At 37.1% G+C, this 23,811-nt stretch overlaps 1 protein-coding gene across 1 annotated transcript in view; it reads left to right on the top strand.

The window, feature by feature from the left end:
* TCEA1 (transcription elongation factor A1) overlaps positions 1-23,097 on the top strand; it is a 41,634-nt gene extending 18,537 nt beyond the window's left edge. The window contains exons 4-10 of the mRNA XM_042973096.1: positions 4,549-4,636; positions 7,728-7,873; positions 9,313-9,369; positions 10,321-10,475; positions 12,592-12,738; positions 19,837-19,908; positions 21,518-23,097. Of these exons, the coding sequence (XP_042829030.1) occupies positions 4,549-4,636; positions 7,728-7,873; positions 9,313-9,369; positions 10,321-10,475; positions 12,592-12,738; positions 19,837-19,908; positions 21,518-21,526 (674 nt within the window). The 3' untranslated portion in view covers positions 21,527-23,097. The remainder of the gene's footprint in view (positions 1-4,548; positions 4,637-7,727; positions 7,874-9,312; positions 9,370-10,320; positions 10,476-12,591; positions 12,739-19,836; positions 19,909-21,517) is intronic.
* Positions 23,098-23,811: the final 714 nt, after the last annotated feature.

Genomic DNA, 23,811 nt, shown 5'->3' with positions numbered 1-23,811 from the left:
TCTGGTTTATTCAAACATTTGGTGTTTGCATATTTTCCTGTTTATAAATATAGATGTATTGAAATCAGTGCCTTATATGAAGTGGGAAGGGTGTTAGTTTGACCTCCTTGAGGGTTTTGCTTTTTAACTAGTCAAATTTAGCCTTTTTTGTTTTCTAAAACTTACAACTGGATGCCTCTTTAAGAAGAAGAATTTTCCCCATGGGGAAAGTTGTCATACATTTTAAAAACGTTTTTGAAATAATTTTCTAACTTACAGAAGGTTTACAAGAATAATAAAAATAACTCACATGTATACTTTTTCTAGACCCATTAATTTTTAATATTTGCCATGCTTGTTTTGTCATTACTTGTCTTCTCTTTCTCCGTTATGTACATATTCACACACGTACACATTTTTTCTGAACTGTTTGAGAATAGGTTGCATCTATCATGCTTTACCCTTTAATACTTAAGTGTGTGTTTCCTTGGAACAAGTTTATTTTCTTATGTAATCATAGGAAATTCAGGAAATTTAACGTCGGTACAGTACTTTAATCTACAGTGCAGGTTCCGGTATTGTCATGTGTCCCAGTGGTGTCCTTTAGAGCTTTTTTCCTTCTTTCAGAACAAGATCTAGTCTAGGATCACATAATCTAGTCTCCTGGTCTGGAATAGTTCTTAAGCCTTCTTACGCTACTTATAATATTGACAATTTGAAGAATACAAGCACTCATCTCACTTTATTTAAAAAAAAGATTTTTTTAAATCTTTATTTTTGAGAGAGAGAGAGAGCGAGAGCGTGCGTGGGGGAGGAGCAGAGAGAGAGGGAGACACAGATCTGAAGCAGGTTCCAGGCTCTGAGCTGTCCGCACAGAGCCCAACGTGGGGCTCGAACTCATGAGCCGTGAGATCATGACCTGAGCTGAAGTTGGATGCTTAACTGACTGAGCCATCCAGGCGCCCCGCACTTTATTTTTAATAGCATGTTCCTGATTTGGGCTTTATTTGTTATTTTCTCATGATTAGATCAGGTTGAGCATGCATAGTTGGAATACTATGTAAGTGTGTTATATCCTTCTTGGGTATCCCCTCCAGAGGCATTGATGATGATGACGTTCATTTTGATATAACCCAGTCAAGGTGTACACCATGTAGTTTATTGTTTTTTCTGTTGTACCTAATAGGTATTCTGTGAGAGATACTTTAAGACCCTGAAACTATCTTGCTTCTCATCAGACCTCCTCTCATCCCCTGTTTAGTATTCACTGATTTTTGCCCAGACCACATTTTATAGTGATAGTTGCAAAATTGTAATTTTCTTCAATATTTCTAAGTCAGCATCCTACTGTAAGTCCGCATTCTACTATAAGAAAGAACCCTCCTTTTACTTCCCAGTTATTTTTCTATTAGGGTCGACACATGGATTCCTATTTTATCCATTACTGTTCATATTTATTTTGATATTTCCATTTTCCCAGATTTGACCAGTGGGCACCCATTCAAACTGGCTCCTGTGTCCTTTTGACATCCCCCGCCCCCCTTCAGTTTTCTTGATCTCTTTTTTATATTCTGGAACCAGAAAATGTGTTGGGCTCATCTGCCTCAGCCCTGGAATCAGCCATTTCTCTAAGCAGTTATTAGCTTTATGTGGAAGAGAAAAATAGAAAAAGTTGAACCTTTTACAATTTCAAAGACAACAATAGCAAGAACAAAAAACCTTATTACTTCTGAGATCTTGGAAACTAGGGACTAAAAATTGTAAATTGGGATCAATGACATAATTTTTGTAATGTCTGTAGGTAAGTAAACAGTATTGTGTGATTCTTAAATTTACTTAGTGGTTATTCAACCGAATTTTTTTTTCTTAGGGAATACATAATGAGGTATTTTGGGATTAAGGAGCATGATATCTGCTACTTACTTTCAAATAGTTCAAAAGAACTATGCCTGTGTGCACAATGATGTGCATGTGTGAATATATACGACACATGCATGCATATCTGTAGGGGGCAGTGAGTGAAGGAGGAAGCAAGTGTAGCAAACGTTAACATTTGGGGAATCTGAGTAAAGTTTCTTGTACCATTCTTAAAACATTTGTGCAAGCGTTAGATTATTTCAAAATCAAAAGCTTTTTAAAATAATCTAGTCTTTAAAGACCAACTGAAACTTTGTGTGTTTATAATTAATTTAAATTTTAAGTCGAATACCATATTCTAAAGTAATGAAACTTTGCCATAGACACTGACTGAGAACGATATACATGTGTTTTTATTTCTGGAAAGATGGTTTACATTTTGTGGGACATTGTAGTTATATTTATTTAATCTTAATTTAAAGAAGTTTTACTCTTATACTTTTTGGAGGTATCTGATCTCATTACAGGTTCTCTTTTAAAGTCTTTTTTTTTTTTATGTTAAAAGATTTCCATCTTCATTAGATAAAATTTGGAGAGTTGGAGGAGGAAAAGAAATCATCCTTAAGTCTGTCTCTAAATACAACCATCAGTTAATGTCTTGTTGCATTTCTTATCTTTTTTTCTCCTGGTGTATAGCTTTTGCTTCAGCTATATTTTTTTTTATGCTGTATGGATACTTATATTGCCTTTTTTAATGAAAAACATTTGTGTCTTTATATCATCATTAATTCCATTTTATTGGCTTCAGAATAATCCACTGGGTGATTGTGCTTTAATTTCTTACCTGTTAGATATGTGTTTTTTTAGCTTTATAGCTATTATAAATAATGTCTTGATGAGTATCTTTCTGCCTAAAGCTTTTTCTTTAGATTATTAACTAGATTTCTAGAAGATTTATGACTGCTGCTACATGGTAGCACAGTTTTGAATACTTGCATATGCCAAGCATCAACCTTTATGAATGCATTTAATCCTCCCAGGAACCCAGTGTACTAGGTGCCATTATATTTCCCATTTTCTGATGAGGAACGTATGCATTGAGAGATTAAGCATCCTGTGCACGGTTGGATTGGTAGTGAGGTGTGGTCTGCAGTCAGTCCCAGTCCAGAGCTGGAGCACTTCTCCCTGGGTCTGTTTTATTGCCCAGGACGCTGTATTTAGGTAGTAGGAATGCCCTTGCTGCTCTGCTTCCTCCAAGGATTGCACCAGTTCTCCCAGAGCAGTGTGCGGGATCCGTGTGACCGCGCTGGATCTTCGTTAGATAGTATACTGCATTGTTGTGCCACCTTTCAGATGATTTCTACTCCCTCAGTTTTGAAATATTTCTTAGTCCTTGGTATACTCTTTAACGTCTTTATTAATTTTTGTTTCCTACCTCACAGTGCTATACCATCTTTAGGTTTTGGGGCTTTTCACATGAACTGTAGAGAAAAAAGAGGGGTAATAATGGGGCGCCAGGGGGGCTCAGTCATTTGAGTGTCCGACTCTTGATTTGGCTCAGGTCATGATCCCAGGGCTGTGGGATTCAGCCCTGCATTGGGCCCTGCAGTGAGCTTGGAGCCTGCTTAAGATATTCTCTCTCTCTCTCTCTCTCTCTCTCTCTCTCTCTCTCTCTCTCTCTCTCTCTCTCTCTCAGATAAAAAAATAAAGGAGGGCAATAAAATTAGTATCTGAAAACTAACACTGTATCGTAGGGGGCCTGAATTATATTTCAGATTTGGTAACCCTAATGTTTACAAGATAAGTTCTAGAATTGTGATTTGTACCATTTTCTTATCAGTTAGCCTCCTCTAGATTAGCATATTAAAGTCATCTGGGGAAGTTTTCGAGATTTTGATGCTCAGGCCTTACTGGCAGAAATTTGGATTGAATGGATCCAAGATAGGAGCTTGAGCATAAGGATATGCTTAAAAGTCATCTAGGTGGTCCTGATGATCAGTTGAATATATGTTCTTTTATATCCTGTGCAGAGGAAGATGGGGAAGTGAAGTATTTATGTAGCTCTTATTATGTAGGGATCAAAATGTAGATAGATGAGTGGGATAATTTATGCAGTAGATTCAAACAGTTTCTGAACCCAGTTTCAGAAGGCCCTTCTGGCTGATTTAAACACGAATGGTTCTTTTCATTGTTAAAGGATTGCACTGGTCCAACCTGTTTTACACCCCTTACCTCTTTTTTTTTTTTTTTTTTAACACCTTCTTACCTCTTAAAGCTTGTGTACTTGGTATTACTTTGCAGATTTTTTAAGATAGAGGAAGTGTTAGATAGGCCATACTAATCCTGAAGTCTTTTTTATGAAAATGTTCTTTATCTACTGTCCCTGAAATAATTTTTTTGACTTCATGAAAAATTGTTAAAATAAGATTGCTATATATGCTTTGCACTTTAATTTTTAAAACTTTTAAATGTTATTTTGAGAGAGAAAAGGAATGAGAGAGAGCAAGTGTGGAGAAGGGGCAGAGAGAGGGAATCCCAAGCAGGTTCCACGCACTGTCAGTGTGGAGTCCTACACGGGGCTCAAACTCATAAACCGTGAGATGACCTGAGCCAAAATCAAGAGTTGGACGCTTCACCGACTGAGTTACCCAGGTGCCCCTGTAATTTTTTTTTAAACAAATGCTAACAACTGAGGGATTTCATAATTTTTAGATGGACCATCAACAGATAAAGACCCCGAAGAAAAGAAAAAAGATACTGCAGTTACATCACAGAATAGCCCTGAAGCAAGAGAAGAAAGGTATGTCACTTTATGGAAATTCATTTCTGTTGGAAGTCACAGTTCTACTTGACCGTCACTTCCTCCATGGTTGTATTTTGGTTTTATTTATGGTCACTTATGTGTACTCCTCTTTCTATTTTGTAATTAAATGGAATTAGTAAATGTTTATAGCCAAATAGAATATTCTAAGGTTTCTCATAGGATTTTCCTGGAAATTTAAAAGAGACTTAGAATTCTGACATTACGTAAATAAGGAGAAATTATTTACACTGTATTCAGCAAGCTTAATTGAATGGAATCTTTGGGATAGCATTAATAGAGTTGATAATGAAGGCACTGATTAAGGCTTCGGGTGGTTGGGGGGCAACTAGGTAGCTCATTCGGTTAAACATCTGACTCTTGATATTAGCTCAGGCCTTGATCTCAGGGTTGTGAGTTCAGGTCCCTTGTTGGGCTCCACGTTAGATGTGGCGCCTACTTTACAGAAAAACAAAACAAAAAACAGGATTCAAGTGGTTACTTCCTTTATTTACCACATTCCATTTTTAGATTTTTTTTGGGGGGGGGGTGACCTGGATCTAACTCTCTTTTTATGCTTTTTTCCTTCCCAATTTAGCTGTCATAAGAACTGAAAAAGGGTTCAAATTTTTCCTTACCTCTTGTGAGGCCTTTGTTCCTCTCTTCTTGGGAAGCTTGTGTTTTAACATTTGACTTTGATTTAGAGCAGTAGTTCTCAAAGTGTGGTCCCTGGAAGGGTGGGGAACCTGGCAACTTGTTAGCAAAGCAAAATCTGGGGCTTTATCCTGAAACTACTGAATCAGGAGTTTTGGTGATGGGGCCCAGAAATATGTTTTTAACAAGCTATTCATATGATTCTGCTGCACTCAAGTTTTAGGCTACTTATTTTAACTTCATTTATTTCTTAGTATTTTTCCCCAAAGTGATAATATACCCCTCCTTTGTTCAGTAACAGTGACCTATGTCCCATACACTGTTATTTTACGCATTAGACTAACTAAACTTAGTCTAGATGCTAAAAGAAGTAAGCTAAAGACAGGGTTTAAACATCAGGTGTTCATAAAATTTATTCAGTGTTTTCTAACTCTTTGAGATAGTTTTAGACTTTTAAAAAATCATAAGAATAGTAAAGAGAATCCCCAATTGCCAGTGTATGTGTATACGCATACATTTATGTTTGTGTACATACTTAAGACACATGAATAATTTTATTTTGAACCAAATAAGAGTCCTTTATATCCCTAAATATCTCAGTGCATATTTCGTAAGAACAGGACATTTTCTCACATCTAACCACAATGTAGATCTTAATAATCTGGAAGTTAGGATTAATACAATACTTTTTTCTAATCTATAGGACTTACTCGTATTTTAGCGGTCTTCCCCTTATTCCAGAGGAAAAAGATTTTCCAAAGTATCATCTAAGATCACATACTGCATTAGCTATCATCTCTGGTTTCCTTTAATCTGGAGTAGTTTTTCAGTCTGTCACTGTCTTTCATGACCTTAATATTTTTGGAAAGTATAGACCATAATTTATGAAGTTTTTAACAAATGCTTTCAATTGTGTTACATTCAAAGTCATTTGACTTAATGCCTTGAATATAAAATATAAAAGTATAGGCAGATAATTTTAAATAGATATTGAAGTAGGAATAAGTTCGTAGTGTATTTTTATCTGTTTTATGTAATTGAAGTTTAGGGATAGAGCCTGTTGACAAAAGCATAGTATTATCAATATGAAGTCTGGCAAAATGGTTGGTATCTGTCCGCGCGCGCGCGCGCGCTCTCTCTCTCTCTCTCTCTCTCTCTCTCTCTCTCTCTCACACACACACACACACACACACACACACTCTGAAGAAGACAAAGTTTCTAGGAGATAATTAAATGTAGAAGGATACAGAAGGACTGTTCTGTCCACTGTATCTGTTTATGAAGTTTTTATTTTTTATTAAAAAACAAATTTTTTTAACATTTATTTTTGAGAGAGAAGAGACAGAGCATGAGCAGGGGGAGGGCAGAGGGAGAGAGGGAGACAGAGTCTGAAGCAGGCTCCAGGCTCAACGCTGACAGGCTGACAGTAGCAATCCTGATGTGGGGCTCGAACCCAAGAACTGTGAGATCATGACCTGAGTCAGAGTCAGACACGTAACCAACTGAGTCACCCAGGTGCCCCATTATTTATTTATTTATTTTTAATTTTTTATTTTAGAGCAGGGGAGAGGGGCAGAGGGGGAGAGAGAGAATCCCAAGCAGGCTCTACACTCAGCAGGGAGCCCGACATGGTAGGGCTCAATCCCACGACCTTGGGATCATGACCAGCCCTGCATCAGGCTCTGTGCTGGCAGCGTGGAGCCTGCCTGGGATTCTCTCTCTCCATCCCCCCCCTTCCTCCCTCACTTGCACATGCACTCTTTCCCAAAAACAAACGAATAAGCTTAAGAAATGTTTTTAAAAAAAGTTAATTGAAACCCCGCAGAGAGTAATTTTAGTGAGACTCTAAGAAGTTAATCAAAGGCAGCAGTTGAAATGATTGGGTTGACTCAAAAACTGTTAAACTGTCCTTGACTGAGTTGATGTTTCTATGGAGAAATTAAAGAGACATTTTTATATTCTTACAATTCATTTGTCACTGTACATGTTTTTTATCCTGAAGGGAGTGTTTTAAATATAAACCTCTTTGGTTGTCTAATTGGAATAAGGTTTTTTTAACATGTTTTTCCCTCTAGTTTTGGTTGAGAGCTGTTGTATTCTTTGGCGTCATCCCCTCCTCCCCTCGTGTAACCGAAATCCTTGCTTTTGATTTATTGTATTGAGCTGTAATGTGTATTTTCTTAAATATTAAAAATATTGTTTAATGTTTAAAAAGCTCAAATGTTTAGTTGGTTAAAAAAACATGAAATGAGTCTCAGATTTAATAAGGTTTTAACTTTTTAGAAACGTGTATGCAACACCAGTTTTGTTTTCATGTCACTGAATACTGTGTCATTTGTTTAGGTCAAGAAATTTTGTTTTTGGATAGTAATGCTGTTATTTTAAGAGACTTTTTCCTGACCTCTTTTTGGCGTGTATGCGTGTGTGTGTATTTTAGTAGTTCCAGTGGCAACATAAGCAGCAGAAAGGAGGAGGCAAATGCCCGAGATACTTATGTTTCGTCTTTCCCTCGGGCACCGAGCACTTCTGATTCTGTGCGGTTGAAGTGTAGGGAGATGCTTGCAGCCGCTCTCCGAACGGGAGGTAAGTTCAGTGTGCCCTGTTCCATCGCCGAGTCCTTTGTTCGCGCCACCTCTGCCGCGGCCACCCCCGTGTGTCTGCCTCCCCAGCAGCAGCCCCGTGCTAGCTACTTGCGCTGCTCAGTGCAGGAGGACGTTGTGGCAAACGGGGCTTACTGCTGGCAGAGAGGTACGGGCATCGTGGGGCCTACTGTGTAGTTCCAGGGGAGAGATTCCTTCTCGTCTATGGATGTTTCCTTTGTTTACAGTAACTTAAAGGGTTTTCGCAAATCTCTCCCCTCCGCTTGTAACCTGCAAAGTATAGTTGGCCTTTGAACACTGGGTTTGAACTGCGCAGGTTCACTTATAATGCAGATTTGTTTTCAACACAAACAGTACAGTCCTATAAATGTATTTTTCTCTCGCGGTTTTCTTAATGGTATTTTCTCTTCTCTAGCTTACTTTATTATAAGAATACAGTATATGATACATATAACATGTAAAGTATGTGTTGTTTATGTTATTGGTAAGGCTTTTGGTCAACAGTAGGCTATTACTAAGTTTTTGGGGAGTCAGAGGTTATATGAGGATTTTCTACTGCATGGGGTGTTGGCGTCCCTAACTGCTCTGGTGTTTGAGGGACAACTATAATTACTCTGCTCCCCAGATCGAGCGTTAATGATACTGTATTTGGGTCCTGTTGTTAAATGTTAGTATGAGATATGGTATTTAAGTTTTATATTTGTAATTCCATTTTCTACCTTTTTTTAAGTGAAAAAGAGATCTTGATTTATATATATGCGAGCCTTACTTAATTTGAAGTTATCCATTCTTATGTAAAATTTTAAGTTCTACATATAGAAATATTTATCATCTTATACAGGTTCATTCTTTTTCTTTTCTATTATACTTGATCCATAGTTAGTATGACCTGTTTTTCTCCTTACTCTGCCTTTTCTATTTTGATTCCCTGTTTCTTTATATATTTTTTCTTTTTTCTTCCTAGTTTCTTTTTATTTCCTTCTATCTGTTTGAATATTTGCATAGGAGTCTTCTGAGTGTGTCCATATATGTGATTGGCAGATGAAATGAATGGTTTCTTTGCATTGAAGCCTGAGTCACAGGAGACAAGACAGTTCTTTCTATAACTTTCTCTACTCTCTGCTGGAGCAACCAGAATTTATGGAGTTGTGAAATGAGGAATTGCCTGCTAGATCAATTACTTCCCCGCTCCTGAGGGATAAGGAGTCATCATTGCAGGAGCACTGTGGACATTAGGTGAATCCAGAAGAGTCTAGTGGGTAGTAAAGAGACCAGATTCTAATGAAACTAAACAAAAAGGACTCTTTATTAAGGCAATGGGGTTGAAGACATAGGAATGCAGTTTAATTTATTCTCTATTGCAATTTTCTCTTAATATGTCATAATCACTTATTCTTGACAATTCTTTGTGCCTCTGTTTAGATGACTACGTCGCTATTGGAGCCGATGAGGAAGAATTAGGATCTCAAATTGAGGAAGATATCCTTTTTGTGTATATTCATGATTGTTTTAAATAATCTGGTATAGATTAACTTTTTTTCTTCCTGTATAGAATTTAGAGTTTCATTTTTCAGTTTCTATCTTGATTGTATTGTTTTGCTGGGAAACAATAGGGCATGTCATTTTATTGTTGTTTTCTTGTTAATCAAAAGGAAAACATATGTGTCGATAGTATTTTTACTTCTCTGCCTTGCAAATTGAGAATATAACACCCCAGTTGAAGTCGTGCAAAAGGGTGCGGAAAACATACACACCACGTGTGAAGTAGGGTTTCATGTTTGAGGGAACTCAGCAAAGCATATGAGGTCCCCTGACTTCATCATCAGGAGGGAAGTGTGTTTGTGCCGAGCACCATTGAAAGGGCTTTGGAAGAGGGGACTTGCATGTCTGGGTGACAGTGTGACCCTGGAACTATCCATGGCCTTGTTAGATGGCATGCTGCGCTTGGGGCTTGCTTTCTGTTGAGAGGAAAAGAACTTGCTGAGCTGGGGCAAGAAGCGATCCTTTGGGGCCACCGTGAATGGGTTTCTTCCCAGTGGGTCCCAAAGGAGCTGTGTCATCAAGACTTTTAGGATCCTTTGTAGAATTCAGATTTGGGCAAGCCAAAGTTTATGTAAATTCAGGCTTCTTTTTACAAGTTTTCTCAGACTGAGTACTTAAGTTACTTTTTGAAACATTTCTAATTTGTGTGCTGCTGGCATTAAACATTATGAAGAAAGTATTGCTCATTCTTGATATAAAAGCAGGATCACTATTACTTGCCAGTTCCAGATCAAGCAACGAGGTAGAAGCAGTGCCTTGTTAGCTTAATCTAATATTGGAAACTGGTGGAGAACTGCTTAGAAATTTCAGGTATTCTTATTTTGGTGAACTAGGGAAAAAAATACCTTACTTTCATAATTTAACCTTTTTTCCTTAACGGCCTGGTACCTATATATCAAGAAATAAGGAATACAGACATGAAATACAAAAATAGAGTACGAAGTAGGATATCAAATCTTAAAGATGCTAAGAATCCAAATTTAAGGAAAAACGTACTGTGTGGAAATATTCCTCCTGACTTATTTGCTAGGATGACAGCAGAGGTGAGTATATGTGAAAATAACGTTTCCATGCTGTGACTACATGATGCCAAGTAAAAGTCTGTCTGAATGATGAAGTACTATATAAATACTACATTTATAATAAATCCTTATTAGCTATTCTGATATTTATGTGTGTAATGTACTAGACAAATATGTAAGGTGATTGAATCAGTTGGTATCCATACTTCGTCGCTTACACAACTGTCCCATGATCTTTGGTCGATTGCCTTAAATCATTGTCAAAAAGCAAAAGTGTTTTTACTTACTTTGGATTCACATGAAGTTGAAGATTTGAGTATCTAGTTGCAAGCAGACTTTGTAACTTCTGAGTTCTTTTCATGGTTAAACCCCATAAAACTGGTCACGTCATATCGACTATTCCTAAATTTTAGGGAATGATGGAAAAAAAATTCAGAGCTTGCTATTTATAGACATAGCTGTTCATACTCTGCAGTCTCATTATTTTATTATGCATCCAAGAGAATGAATTTGTCTCTATAGCTAATAAAAATTGTTATATTTTTAAAATTTATTTTTTAAAAAACCTCATTAAAATAACTTGAAACTTTAGAGACCAGAGTGTAATGATCGTCTATATATCCGTCACCCACGCTTCAGATATTTTCAAGAGTTTGTCACCCTTTTCACCTATCCCTTTTTTCTTTTTGCTTCTTTTCCCTTGAGACATTGTATCTTTTTAGTTTATAAACCTGCGAGAGATAACCTTTAAAAATAGAACTTTCTACATTGTCATCACTACATCCAACAAAGCTAACAATAATTCCTAATTTAGATTCATATTTTCCTGATGGTACATTACTTTCTGTCAGGAGCCACATCAACATATTGCCTTTAGTTTGGTTTCTAAAGATTCTGTATATATGCATTTAAATCCATAGCAGTCTCTTCTCTTACCCCTGCCCCCTTTTTTCCTTCATGACCCTGACCTGTTGAAGAAACCAGTTTATTTCTTCTGTATCCCACGGTATGAATTTTCTTTTTCTCCCTCATGTTATTTAAGTTTTCTGTCAACTGGAAACTAGCTCTCTAGGCTTGATTACACACAAATTCCGCTGTTTTCCCCACAAAGACTTGTCAACTGGTGATTTTTGCTCCATGCTGCACCACATCAGGAGAGGCACAGCGTCTTACTGCTTTGGACTGTTAGCACGCTGAGATGGGTCAGGGGGTTTGGATGCGGACAGTCCAGTGCTCCCGTTGCAAAGTTCTCCTTTGACCTTTCGTCTCATGTGTTCGTTCACTGATGCTCCTTGCCTCAATTGGTTGTTTTATTAGGAGTTGCAAAATAGTGACTTCTAAAGTTCTGTCCCTCCCTTCACATCTTTAGCTAGATTTCTTTGACAAAGAAGCACTTTCCCGTATAAACTCAGGCACTTAGTTACTCTTTTGGGTTGGATAGGAAAGGCAGGTAAATGTGGAACTGTTGCCCTTTAGTTAGCAGTTTATCAGAATGAGGAGTTGGTGCCGTAGTAATGGCCACTGTGGGCTTTTGTTTCTGTTTTTGCCTCCTTGTGCTCTCCTTTTTCAGTATCATCATGGATCTGTGGCATTTTTATTTACCCAGTGGGGATTGATTCTGTACAGTAATTTATTTTGATGGCTGAAGAAACTGTCCTGTCCTTGGCTAATGGGAGCTCCTTCATCTTAGCCCCTCTGTCCGTTTGACTCGACTGCAAGAGTCTTTGGAGGCTTCCGTGCTTCTCTGGCACAAAAAGATGACCCTAGCTTATCCTGTGCATTTCTTGACTCAAAATGGGAACCGAAGATTCCTCCAAAGGTCCCTGGTTCCTTTTTGGGGAGGGCGATGGTAGAGACCACAATCTGGATACTAGAGGTGCTCATTGCTACAGGATTGTTACGTTGTTTATAAACCTTTAAACAGTAAATCTCATTTGCACATACAAACTTATATTTGAAGAAATTTTAAAAGGAAGCAAACTTACAAGTTCTGTGAGGAAAAATACTAATTTTTCACTTTTAAAACTTTAGAAGTTGATTTTTGTTCTATTATTATTAAGCTAATTGAACATAAAAAGCAGTCAGGATATATATAGAAGGTGCCTATAACTGAGTGGTATTGCCACCTCCTTGACAGGAAATGGCTAGTGATGAACTCAAAGAGATGCGGAAAAACTTGACCAAAGAAGCCATCAGAGAGCATCAGATGGCCAAGACGGGTGGAACCCAGACTGACTTATTTACATGTGGCAAATGTAAAAAGAAGAATTGTACTTACACACAGGTTTGTGATTGTTTATAGATTCTTATTTTCATATTAAGAATGCTTGAGGGTATTATGCTAAGTCAGGTAAGACAGAAAGACAAATACTATATGAGTCACTTATATGCAGAATCTAAAAAACAAAGGAAATGGATAAACCAAAAATGTTTGAAACACTCAGATACAGAGAGCAAACTGGTGATTGTTGGAGAAGAGGGGTGGAGGGGTGCATGAAATAGGTGAAGCGGACGAAGAGGTACAAACCTCTAGGTATAAAATAAGTCACAAGGATGTGGTAACATACAGCATGAAGAATACAGTCAGGAATGTACTAACTTTGTATAGTGACAGAGGGTAACTGGACCTATTCAGATCATTTCATAATGTATAAAAATGTCTAATCACTTGTACACCTGAAACTAATCACAAAATTGTATGTCAGTTATAATTCAATTAAAAATAACTAAATGGAATGCTTGCAACTCTTGTTTCAAAGCAAGTAGTAAAGATAATTACCAGTACTTTGATATTTCTCAAGAGGAGATGTGGTCTTTTCAGTGTAAGAATGCTCTTTTAAAAAAAATGTTTCTTTTGAGAGAGAGCATGCACGTGCACACGCAGCAGGGAGAGGCAGAGAGAGAGAGAGGGGGACAGACAGAGAATCGCAAGCAGGCTGCATGCTCTGTGGAGCCTGACAGGGGGCTGGATCTCATGACTGTGAGGTCATGACCTGAGCTGAAATCAAGAGTCAGACGCTCAACCACCTAAGCCACCCAAGCGCCCCAGAAATGCTTTCTGAATACTAACAGATTTCACTTAATTGAAAATAAGCTGATATGTTTATACTTTCATGGAAATTGTTACTGTGAACGCTATATGAATTAAAGAAAATTAATACAACACATTATAGGATTTAATAAAATGCCCATATTCTTTTTCTAAGAGTCGAGCAGTTGATTATTGGTTAGCATATAATCAGGTTATAATTCTTTTTATTTGGCAGGATCATATAATTTAAGGAAAGTTCTTTATTCTTCCTCACTTGGAGCATGGCTACTTTTAGCGTAACTGCTTTCCAGACACCGATTCCTTTTCTGCCACATATTGATGACTTTTATCTTCAAATAGAATGTGACTAACCCTTTTTGTTCTTGAACAAAAGAGCTGTGAAAAGAGCCACATAATGATTATTTTTGTTGTATATGTGTGTGAAAATGGTTTATCAAACTATCATTAATTTCATTTGTCAAGAAGGTATTTTTGTGCTGTGTCTGTAATCTACTAAATTCAAAGTTTTCCCGTTAGAGAATAACTTACAGTTAATGTTTCAGGGTAATAGATTTAGGGAATTGAATTTTCTGATTGACAGAAAATTAAGCTGTTAAGAAAGTAGTATTACTAAACTCTGTAAGTTACAGAAAAGATCCTTTAGTTACTTAGTTTGTTCTTTAACTTTTAGAGGATGTTCTGTTCTCAAGGTTAAAAATTCAAAAGGTACAAAAGATTATGCGTAGAAAGTTCCCTTCCCACTTTCGCCTGCAGCTACTTGGTCCCACCTCCCTGGAGGTAACCAGGATTACTCGTTAGTTGTGTGGCTTTCTATGTGTTTTATGCGTGCATATACAAATATGAATATATTTTTGTTTTCCATTTTATTTTATTTGTGTGTGTGTGTGTGTGTGTGTGTGTGTGTGTGTGTGTGTTTGGTTTGTTCATTGGTTTATTTTGTAATCTCTACACCCAACGCAGGGCTCTAGCTTACGACCTTGAGATTGAGAGTCCTGTGCTCTTCGGACTGGGCCATTCAGGTGTCCCTGTTTTCCCATTTCGTAGAAATGTGGTAGCACACTACATAAACTTCTGTCTCTTAGTTTTTTAGCACTCCATGTTCAGATATGCTCTACTTAACCAATCTAAAGTCCTCTACCTTTTTGAAGTCTTTCATTTAATCATAGTTATATATCTGATATTTCAGTATTTTATTCTGTGAAAGTATTACTACTGATAGTCACTAAAATACAGTAACAAATGAAAATGGCTTCAGAAATATCTGAGTTTGGATTACTGTGTTTTCTTTTAATCATGTAGAAAAATCTTGGCAATGAGAATTCTATCCTGAAAATGCCGCATAGTAGGAAGTATTAGGTGTAAATAGAAAGGTATTTAAAATAGAATAAAAAAATTCTGTCAGTAGATCTAAAACTTCCCAAGTTGTCAGAGTAACAGATATAAAAGACTTAAGTTTGACACTCGGGTTAACATGTATCTACCAGGAGACCAAATTTTTTCCAGAGAGCAAGAAGTTCCTCATACTTTTAGGGCCCCAGTTTAGGAAGTATTTAGATACAAATACATAAGAATAGTTCAGAAGGATTTTTCAAGGCATTTTTTATCTTAAAGCCTTAAGTAAACAGAATGCTATTCTTTTGAGAATGCCTCTTCTTTATCTTCCTTTGGGCTTTTGAGTTAAAAATCATGTTGATAGTTTACAGGTATTGTGAGCTGCTCATCTTTGAAGTGGTAACATACTGGATTTCATCATCCCACATTCAATTTAAATATATGTTATTCAGAATACACTATTTAGGTTCTTGCCTTCATTCATTTTCCTTATCTCCCCTATACTTAAACCTAAGAATAACTTTTTTTTTTTAATTTTTTTTTAACGTTTATTTTATTTTTGAGACAGAGAGAGACAGAGCATGAATGGGGGAGCGTCAGAAAGAGGGAGACACAGAATCTGAAACAGGCTCCAGGCTCTGAGCTGTCAGCACAGAGCCCGACGCGGGGCTTGAACTCACGGACCGCGAGATCATGACCTGAGCCGAAGTTGGCCGCTTAACCGACTGAGCCTCCCAGGCGCCCCTAACTTTTTTTTTTTTTTTTTAATGTTCATTCATTTTTGAGAGAGAGCCAGATCTTGAGTGGGGGAGGGGCAGAAAAAGACAGAGACACAGAATCTGAAGCAGCACAGAGCCAGACACAGGGCTTAAACTCATGAACCGCGAGATCATGAGTGCCGAAGTCGGACGCTTAACCGACTGAGCCACCCAGGCACCCCACCTAAGAATAACTTCTAACTTTAATAATGTATTGTCAGCTTCATTCAGGAATGCTCACTTGAAGGAGATAATCTTCTGTCTTTGGAACCTTGGTTTCAGGAATTCTCTTAAGTGGAGAACTTCAGAAGTCTGTTATGTTGCTAAAATTTTTAAAGATCATATTAGCTTATTATTTTTTTCCCTGAGTTCTCTTTTTAATTTAAAATTTTTAGTGGTGGTAAAATACACATAACCTAAAATTGAGCCTCTTAGCCATTTTTAAGTATACAGTTGAGTAGTAGTGCATTCATAATATTGTGCCAATCTCCAGGATTCTTTTTCTTTTGTAAAACTGAAACTCAATACCCATTAAAGAGTAACTGTACATTTCCCTAACTCGTGGCAACCACCAGTCTCCAAATTTGGCTACTCTAGGTAGTCAGAAGGATAAATGGAATAATACAGTATTTGTTCTTTTCTGTCTCTGGCTTATTTCTGATATCTATTCTAAGATAGTAATTAGAAACACAAGTAAAGATCTGTGTGCAGAGCGACATCACTAATCATCAGGGAAATGCAAATTAAAACCATATAGTATTCATAAATGGTCATCCATATTATAGCATGTATCAGAATTTCCTTCCTTTTAAAAGCTGGATAGTAATCATGGAATGTATATATCACATTTTGTTTACCCACTCATCTGCTGGTGGACATCTGCTTCCACCTTTTGGGCTACATTGTGGATAATGCTGCTGTGGACATCTGTTGTACTATACCTCTTTGACACCCTGCTTCCCATTCTTTTGAGTGTGTTAGGAGTGAGATTTCTGGATTACATGGTCATATTAGCCTTTTTTTTTTTTTTTTTTTTTTTTTTTTTTTTTTTTTTTTTTAATTTTTTTTTCAATGTTTTTTATTTATTTTTGGGACAGAGAGAGACAGAGCATGAACGGGGGAGGGGCAGAGAGAGAGGGAGACACAGAATCGGAAACAGGCTCCAGGCTCTGAGCCATCAGCCCAGAGCCCGACGCGGGGCTCGAACTCACGGACCGCGAGATCGTGACCTGGCTGAAGTCGGACGCTTAACCGACTGCGCCACCCAGGCGCCCCGGTCATATTAGCCTTTTAAAGCGATGTAAAGTACCTATTCATAGAAAAATTGGAAAACACAGGAAAATATGAGCAAGAAATTTAAAATCGCCCATTAATCTGTGCTCAGGGAGAACAGTGGTCAGTATTTTGGTACCTGCAGTATTTTGTGAATTTTTTCTTATCTAGTTGCAGCCAATCATTTTAGATACAGTTGACCCTCGAGCAACACAGGTTTGAACTGCGTGAGTTCCCTTCTACACAGTTTTTTCAGTAAATATATATCCAGTGTTGAAAATGTATTTTCCTTATGATTTTCTTAGTCACATTTTCTTTTTTGTAGCTTGCTTTAAGAATTTAGTATATAGGGGGTGCTTGGGTGCCTCAGTTGTGTCTGACTCTTGATCTCGGCCCAGGTCATGATCTCTTGGTTCGGAAGATAAAGCCCCATGTGGGCTCTGGGCTGACGGTGTGGAGGCTGCTTGGGATTCTCTCTCCTGCTCTCTCTTTCCCTCCCCCGCAAGGGAACACACATGTGCTCGCACTCTCTCAAAGTAAATAAACATTAAAAAAAAAAAAGAATTTAGTATATAGTATGTACAACACACAAAGTATGTGTTAATTGATAGTTTCTGTTATTGGTAAGTAAGGCTTCTGGTCACTAGTAGGTTATTAGCGGTTTCGTTTTTGGGGGAGTTCGATGTGGCTGTTCAACTGCGTGAGGAGTCGGCAGTCTTAACCCCCACGTTGTTTAAGGGAGGAACGTACTTCTGTTCACTTAGCTACTGTAAAACGTAAGCCTTCTCCTTTAACTATTTGAAAAAAAAAATACAAAACCTGGGTAAACATCTAAATAGCTATATAATGTTCCATCAGATAGGTATGCTCTTATTATTTCCCCGTTGGATATTTAACGTGTTTCTAGTGTTTGTGCTGTTGTAAATTTACACTCTTCAAACATTCCTGTACGCAAATTTCCAACCCCTCAACTTTATGAGGAATTGGCATATAATTTTATGTATTTAAAGTGTACAATGTGATGATCTTATACACATACACATTGTGGAATTATGACCAAGATCAAGATAATTAACATATTCATTACCTAGTTCACTCTTCCTTCCCTCCTCCCTCCTTCCCTCCCTCCGTCTCTCCCTCCTTCCCTTTCCTTCCTTCCTTCCTTCCTTCCTTCCTTCCTTCCTTCCTTCCTTCCTTCCAATGAGAATGCTTAAGATCTACTCTATAGTCACCGTGCTGTACATTAGATCCTCAGAAACTTAACGTTTTATAACTGAAATTTATACCCCTTGACCTGTATCGCTCCATTTCCCTCTTCTCCCAGCTCTTGGCAACCACCTTCTGTTCTCCGTTCCTATGAAATCATTTTTTCTTTTTTAAGATGCCACGTATAAGTGATACCATACAGTATTTCTCTTTCTCTGTTTGGTGTATTTTATTTAGCATGCCTTCCAGGTCCATCTGTGTTGTCTCAAATGGCAGGATTTCCTTTTTAATGGCTGAATAATATTCCATTGTGTATATATAGGCCACCTTTCTTTATCTATTCTTCCATTGAAGGACATTTAGGTTGTTTTCATAGCTTGGCTATTGTAAATAATACTGCAGTGAACGTGGGTGTGTAGATATCTCTTTGAGATACAGATTTCATTTCCTTTGGATATATACGTAGAATGGGATTGCTGGATCATGTGGTATGGTTTTTCTTTTCTTTTTTTTTTTAAAGTCAAGTCTACCCCTAATGTAGGGCTTGATCTCACAACCCTGAGATCAAGAGTTGCATGCTCTACCAGCTGAGCCAGCCAGACACTCCTACAGTAGTTGAAGTTTTAATATTTTGAGGAACTGCCATCCTGTTTTCCGTAATGGTTGTACCAGTTTACATTTCTACCAACAGGGATCCCTTTTCTCTACATCCTTAGTCTTTTTTTTTTTTTTTTAATATTTATTTATTTTTGAGACAGAGACAGAGCACGAATGGGGGAGGGTCAGAAGGAGAGGGAGACACAGAATCTGAAGAGGCTCCAGGCTCTGAGCTGTCAGCACAGAGCCCGATGCGGGGCTCGAATTCACGGATTGTGAGATCATGGCCTGAGCTGAAGTCGGACACTCAACCGACTGAGTCACCCAGGCGCCCCGGTCTTTTTTTTTTTTTTTTTTAATGTTTGTTTATTTTTGAGACAGAGACAGAGCATGAGCGGGGGAGGGGCAGAGAGAGAGGGAGACAGAATCTGAAGCAGGCTCCAGGCTCTGAGCTGTCAGCACAGAGCCAGACACGGGGCTCGAACTCATCAACTGATGAGATCATGACCTGAGCCGAAGTCAGATGCTCAACTGAGTGAGCCACCCAGGCACCCCAGTCTTTTTGATATGAGCCATTCTAAACGGCTGAAGTGACATAAAGTGGTGTATCCTTGTGGTTTTAATTTGTATTTCCCTAATGATTAGTGATGTTGATCTGTACACAGGTCTTTATTTGTGTTTCTAGTTACTATCTTAGGTCAGATACCAAGTTCTTAGGTCATAGAGAGTGGATATTTAAGGCTCTTACCTTGTTGCTGCCTCACTTTTAGAAAGGTGGTGGCAGTTTATATTTTTTAGAATGAAACATTTATAATTTTTACATCTCTGCTAATTTATAAGAGAAAACTGATGTATCTTAAGTGATGATGAAATTTTTCTATATTAGCATTTATGGAAAATATAATGGGTGACTTAGATGATTTCCACTTATCTGGGAGAAATTAAACATGAAAAGACAAATACGGAATGATTTAGAAAAATGGAAGTTTTGAAATATGTGTCCCTTTGGCATTTATTTCGCTTACCTGAACTTGTTTCAGGCTCTTAAACATTTTATTGTGGTACTGTTGTGGTTATTGTATCTCCTAATACAGAATGTTCTTATTGAGATTGGACTTCTTACAGTATTGTAAAAAGTAATATTTTTCGCTTGATTTTGCTGTAGGTACAAACTCGTAGTGCTGATGAACCAATGACAACATTTGTTGTCTGCAATGAATGTGGAAATCGATGGAAGGTATGGCACTTTCTTATATTCATATTTTACCCATTTATAATAGATTTCTTCACATCGTTTTATTAGACTACCTAGTTATCTAGATATATATATATATATATGCCCATGCTGTTCAGTGTTATGCAAGTCAATGGCGAACTATTTGTAAAGGAATATACTATACTATACTCTTAGAAATTAAGAATGTTAATTTTCCTGCCTGCATATTGTTTTGGTGCAGGAATAACAGGATTGAATCTTAAATGTGCAATTACTGTGTCAGAGTCCTGTGTATACTGTATTCATTCAGTTGCTTCCACTGTTGTACTTCCAGAAAATCTGTACATGAGTATTACCTGTCCTCATGGATTTGTGATTCTGGGAAGATTGCTTTACCTTGTTGAAATCCATTTGCCCGATGGTTTTAGTGTTTATTTTAAGAATTAACAGATGAGCACTGCCATGGTTTTGGTAGGCTTTTCACTGAGCCTTCTTATCACCTAGATACTCCCGAATTAGCCCCACATAGGCAAGCTTATGTTTAAGTGATCCCTTCTTGAGTGATTTTTGTGAGCCACAGAAATGTAATTTAAACGCGAGAGAAGATTTACACATCACTTCTGAGACCATTTTTATTGTTAATAGAGATAAGGATGTTCAGTTTGTTTGGTTGGAGAGCTCACCTGGTGGGAGTATAGTCTTTGGAGCTAAACAAGTTTTGAACTCCTTTGTTGCTTATCTTTTTAGTGTATTGTAATTTTACGTCCTATTAAGTGTAAGTAATATCTACATCATAGGCTGTGGTGAAGAGTACAGATAATATATTTAAAGTGCCTGATAATTGTTGGTATTCCAAAAATGCTGGTTGTATTTATTAGTTTTTGAGAAAGCTTGTATGATGCTTTTTTTTTTTTTTAAAGCTATACTTAGCTTTAGACCTTTTGCTCTAATGCTTAAATTATTCACATAAGTTAAAGCATTTTCTGAAAATCAGAGGTGAATTAAAAGTAGACAGGTGGGAGTATTCTCCACAAATATGGTATAGGATTTGGGCCCTAGACATTATTTTAGGGGTTGAAGTTTTTTACATTGGTTGAAGGGAGGGACATTCATTATTTTCAGTCCTTTTGAGCAAGTCTGGCTTTTCCAGATAGCTCTTTACTTTGCATAATGGGTGATGATGATGATGGTTACTATTACTGTGCACATTGCAGTTTGCTTTGAATACAGGCTGCGTGCAACATAGCTGTGACATTGTACCTGCTGGATGTTAGGAGAGCTCAATTTAGTGTAGAATGATAGATAGGGTGGCTTACTCTAGAAGGTTAAGTTTGAAATGAATTTTTGTTTTGGAATTATATTTTTTAACCTAAAAACATTAAGAAGGGCACTTAATAAAAAATATTTTATACTATTTCTTCAGTTATATATTCCTACTGATTCTAGGTTGGAAAAGTCAAACATAGGATAGGTGACTATTCATGTCTGAGAAATATAGCATCTTTTTCAAAAATGCCTCTTTCTTCAGCAGTGTAAGGTGTATACTGTGTTAAATGGGGGTGGGGTATACACTCCATTGTCTGTATTTAAAGGTCTCATGAAATACTTCTCTTTTTTTTTTTTTTGGCAGTTCTGTTGAGTTGGAAGAAATGGCAAAATGCCTGGACCATTAAATGGATTTTCTAATTAGCTTTAAAACTAGGCCATCTAGTTTTCCTGCAAATCAGATTTTTAAAGTAACATACATCCCTTGGGTTAGTCTTGGTTTTTGACATAGCATTCCTTCCTTAAATGCCTTCTGTAGTATCAGATCATTAGGGAGACCACATAATAATTATATGGTATCTGTTTCAAAACATTTTTTTTTCATTTTTGTAGTAAGTTGATATTAAACTTTTGGCAGTTTATTTTTACCTTTTTTTTTCCTTTTAAAAGGAAAACGTACCTTAACTTTTTTACAGTCCAAAACATACACTGTAGAAATGTTATTCTTCTCAGTTAATACATAAATGGAAATCGCGTTTTTTCCCCATATTGGCACATACCTGCAAATAGCAAAGGAGAAGAAGAGGTAATATAAGTTTATCAGACGTGTGTGTATTCAGATAATACTTGACCAGCTTATCTAAATTGTACATAATATTTGAACTAGCCTATGAGATTGAACTTAATTATTATGTTCACAAGTCTGGGATAATTAGATATTATTTTGCATTTGTAACTAACCGTGATAATCATTTCTTGTAATTTCTTGTACATGTTTATGACTTGTTCTTAATAGATTTTACTTTTGGAAACATGACTTGACTTTGTTGAAATCAGTTTGGTTTTATTGTTTATTTACCTGTTTGACTTCGTAGTGTATTTTGGTTTTGCGGAACACTGTTGTAGTTGAGTAGGTTTTTCAAAAGTCCCAGCAAAGGCAAAGAATGAAATCTCCTGACCATTTTCCCCCTCGTAGGAAGACATACCTGGGAAGAAAATGTTAGTGTTTTAGTGCAGTATAGTTACTGTAAACAGTTTATGACTTGATTTTGATTTGGAAATCTTTACTGACCAAGGATTAAGTTTAAGGACTATATATATAAATCATTAAAGCTGTGGTCTTTCCATATGGAGGTTGATAGAAAATACTTTTGTCCCGAGTCCAATTTCTCGACTCTTTTTCTGTCACACAATGAATGAGGTTGTTCAACGAACTGAATACATGGGCTGTGATGCAACTGGCGTTACAGTACAGGTCTTATAATTAAATTTTTTTTAAGTGCGTACCATTTGTTTTGTTAGGAATAAGCAAAAATGATTTTCACATAGATTCCTTAGGGTACACTTGCTCTGGCACATCTTAGAGGCCACTTTTACAAAGCCCACATTTTTATCATGCTAGATCGATACTCTATCAGACTCCTGTAGAAAGACTTCAGTGTATGCTTTGCACTCCCCTTTGCTCCCTTTCCCCACTTTTTAAATGCAAATCAATTTGATGTAACACAGAAGACAACATTCAAGGTCCATGTTAGGGCCCCGTGTGTGAGCATTGACCCACTGGTACTGTCCTATCTCTACTTTGTCAGTTCTCAGATTAACCTTTATCACTTGAAAAATAAAGTGCATTTTTGGAAGAATAAAACTAAAATAGTACCACTTTTAAATTAAGTGATCCATTTTTAAATTTGTAATCCAATAAAGTTTCTTGTTATTAAACATGTATCACATTTTGTCATTTTATTTAGACATGGACGCTTGCTTTACCTTTTGTTTCAAAATCTCTCTCCCGATTCCTAAAGTGTTTTTAAAGGATGGTTTTAATTAAGTGATGCCTGCCCAGTTTTAAGCGAAAACTCGTGTTGAGCTGGTAGTACAGAGCATGTCTTTCTCTTCTCTTTCCCTGGACTCCTGGGGAGGGAGGCAGGAGCGGTTCCAAGTAGAGCACACAAGCATAGGCCGTGTGTGCGCTTAGCGTGATCTCAGAGACCGAGACTAGTGAAAAATACTAGCCGGTTGTAAAGTCATAGGAAGGAAATGTTATCACAGGTAATACTCAATAATAGTTATTTCCAGGACAAAGTAATTGTGTTAAATGAATACACATAAGAATTAAACTAGACCTGTGTAGTAGGAATTAATGAAGAACCATCCTAGGAAGGCAGAAAATAACCACCTTGGTTTTCTTGCTCAGAGGTGATTATAAGCATTGGTTACCCAGTATTGCTAAGCCATGGCAAAAGTTCTGAAACATTTATGTATACCCAAACATCGAAATCTGTTTATATCTTAAAAATGGGAAAATAAGTTTAAAGTACTAAGATAGCAAAAGAAATAACAGACTATACTTTGAATTCTTTTTTTTTTTTTTTTTTAACGTTTATTTATTTTTGAGACAGAGAGAGACAGAGCATGAACGGGGGAGGGGCAGAGAGAGAG

The sequence above is a fragment of the Panthera tigris genome, chromosome F2 (assembly GCF_018350195.1).
Source record: "Panthera tigris isolate Pti1 chromosome F2, P.tigris_Pti1_mat1.1, whole genome shotgun sequence".
Lineage (NCBI taxonomy): Eukaryota > Metazoa > Chordata > Mammalia > Carnivora > Felidae > Panthera > Panthera tigris.
Note: the sequence above shows the minus strand (reverse complement) of the source record. Positions and strands in the feature narration are given on the sequence as shown.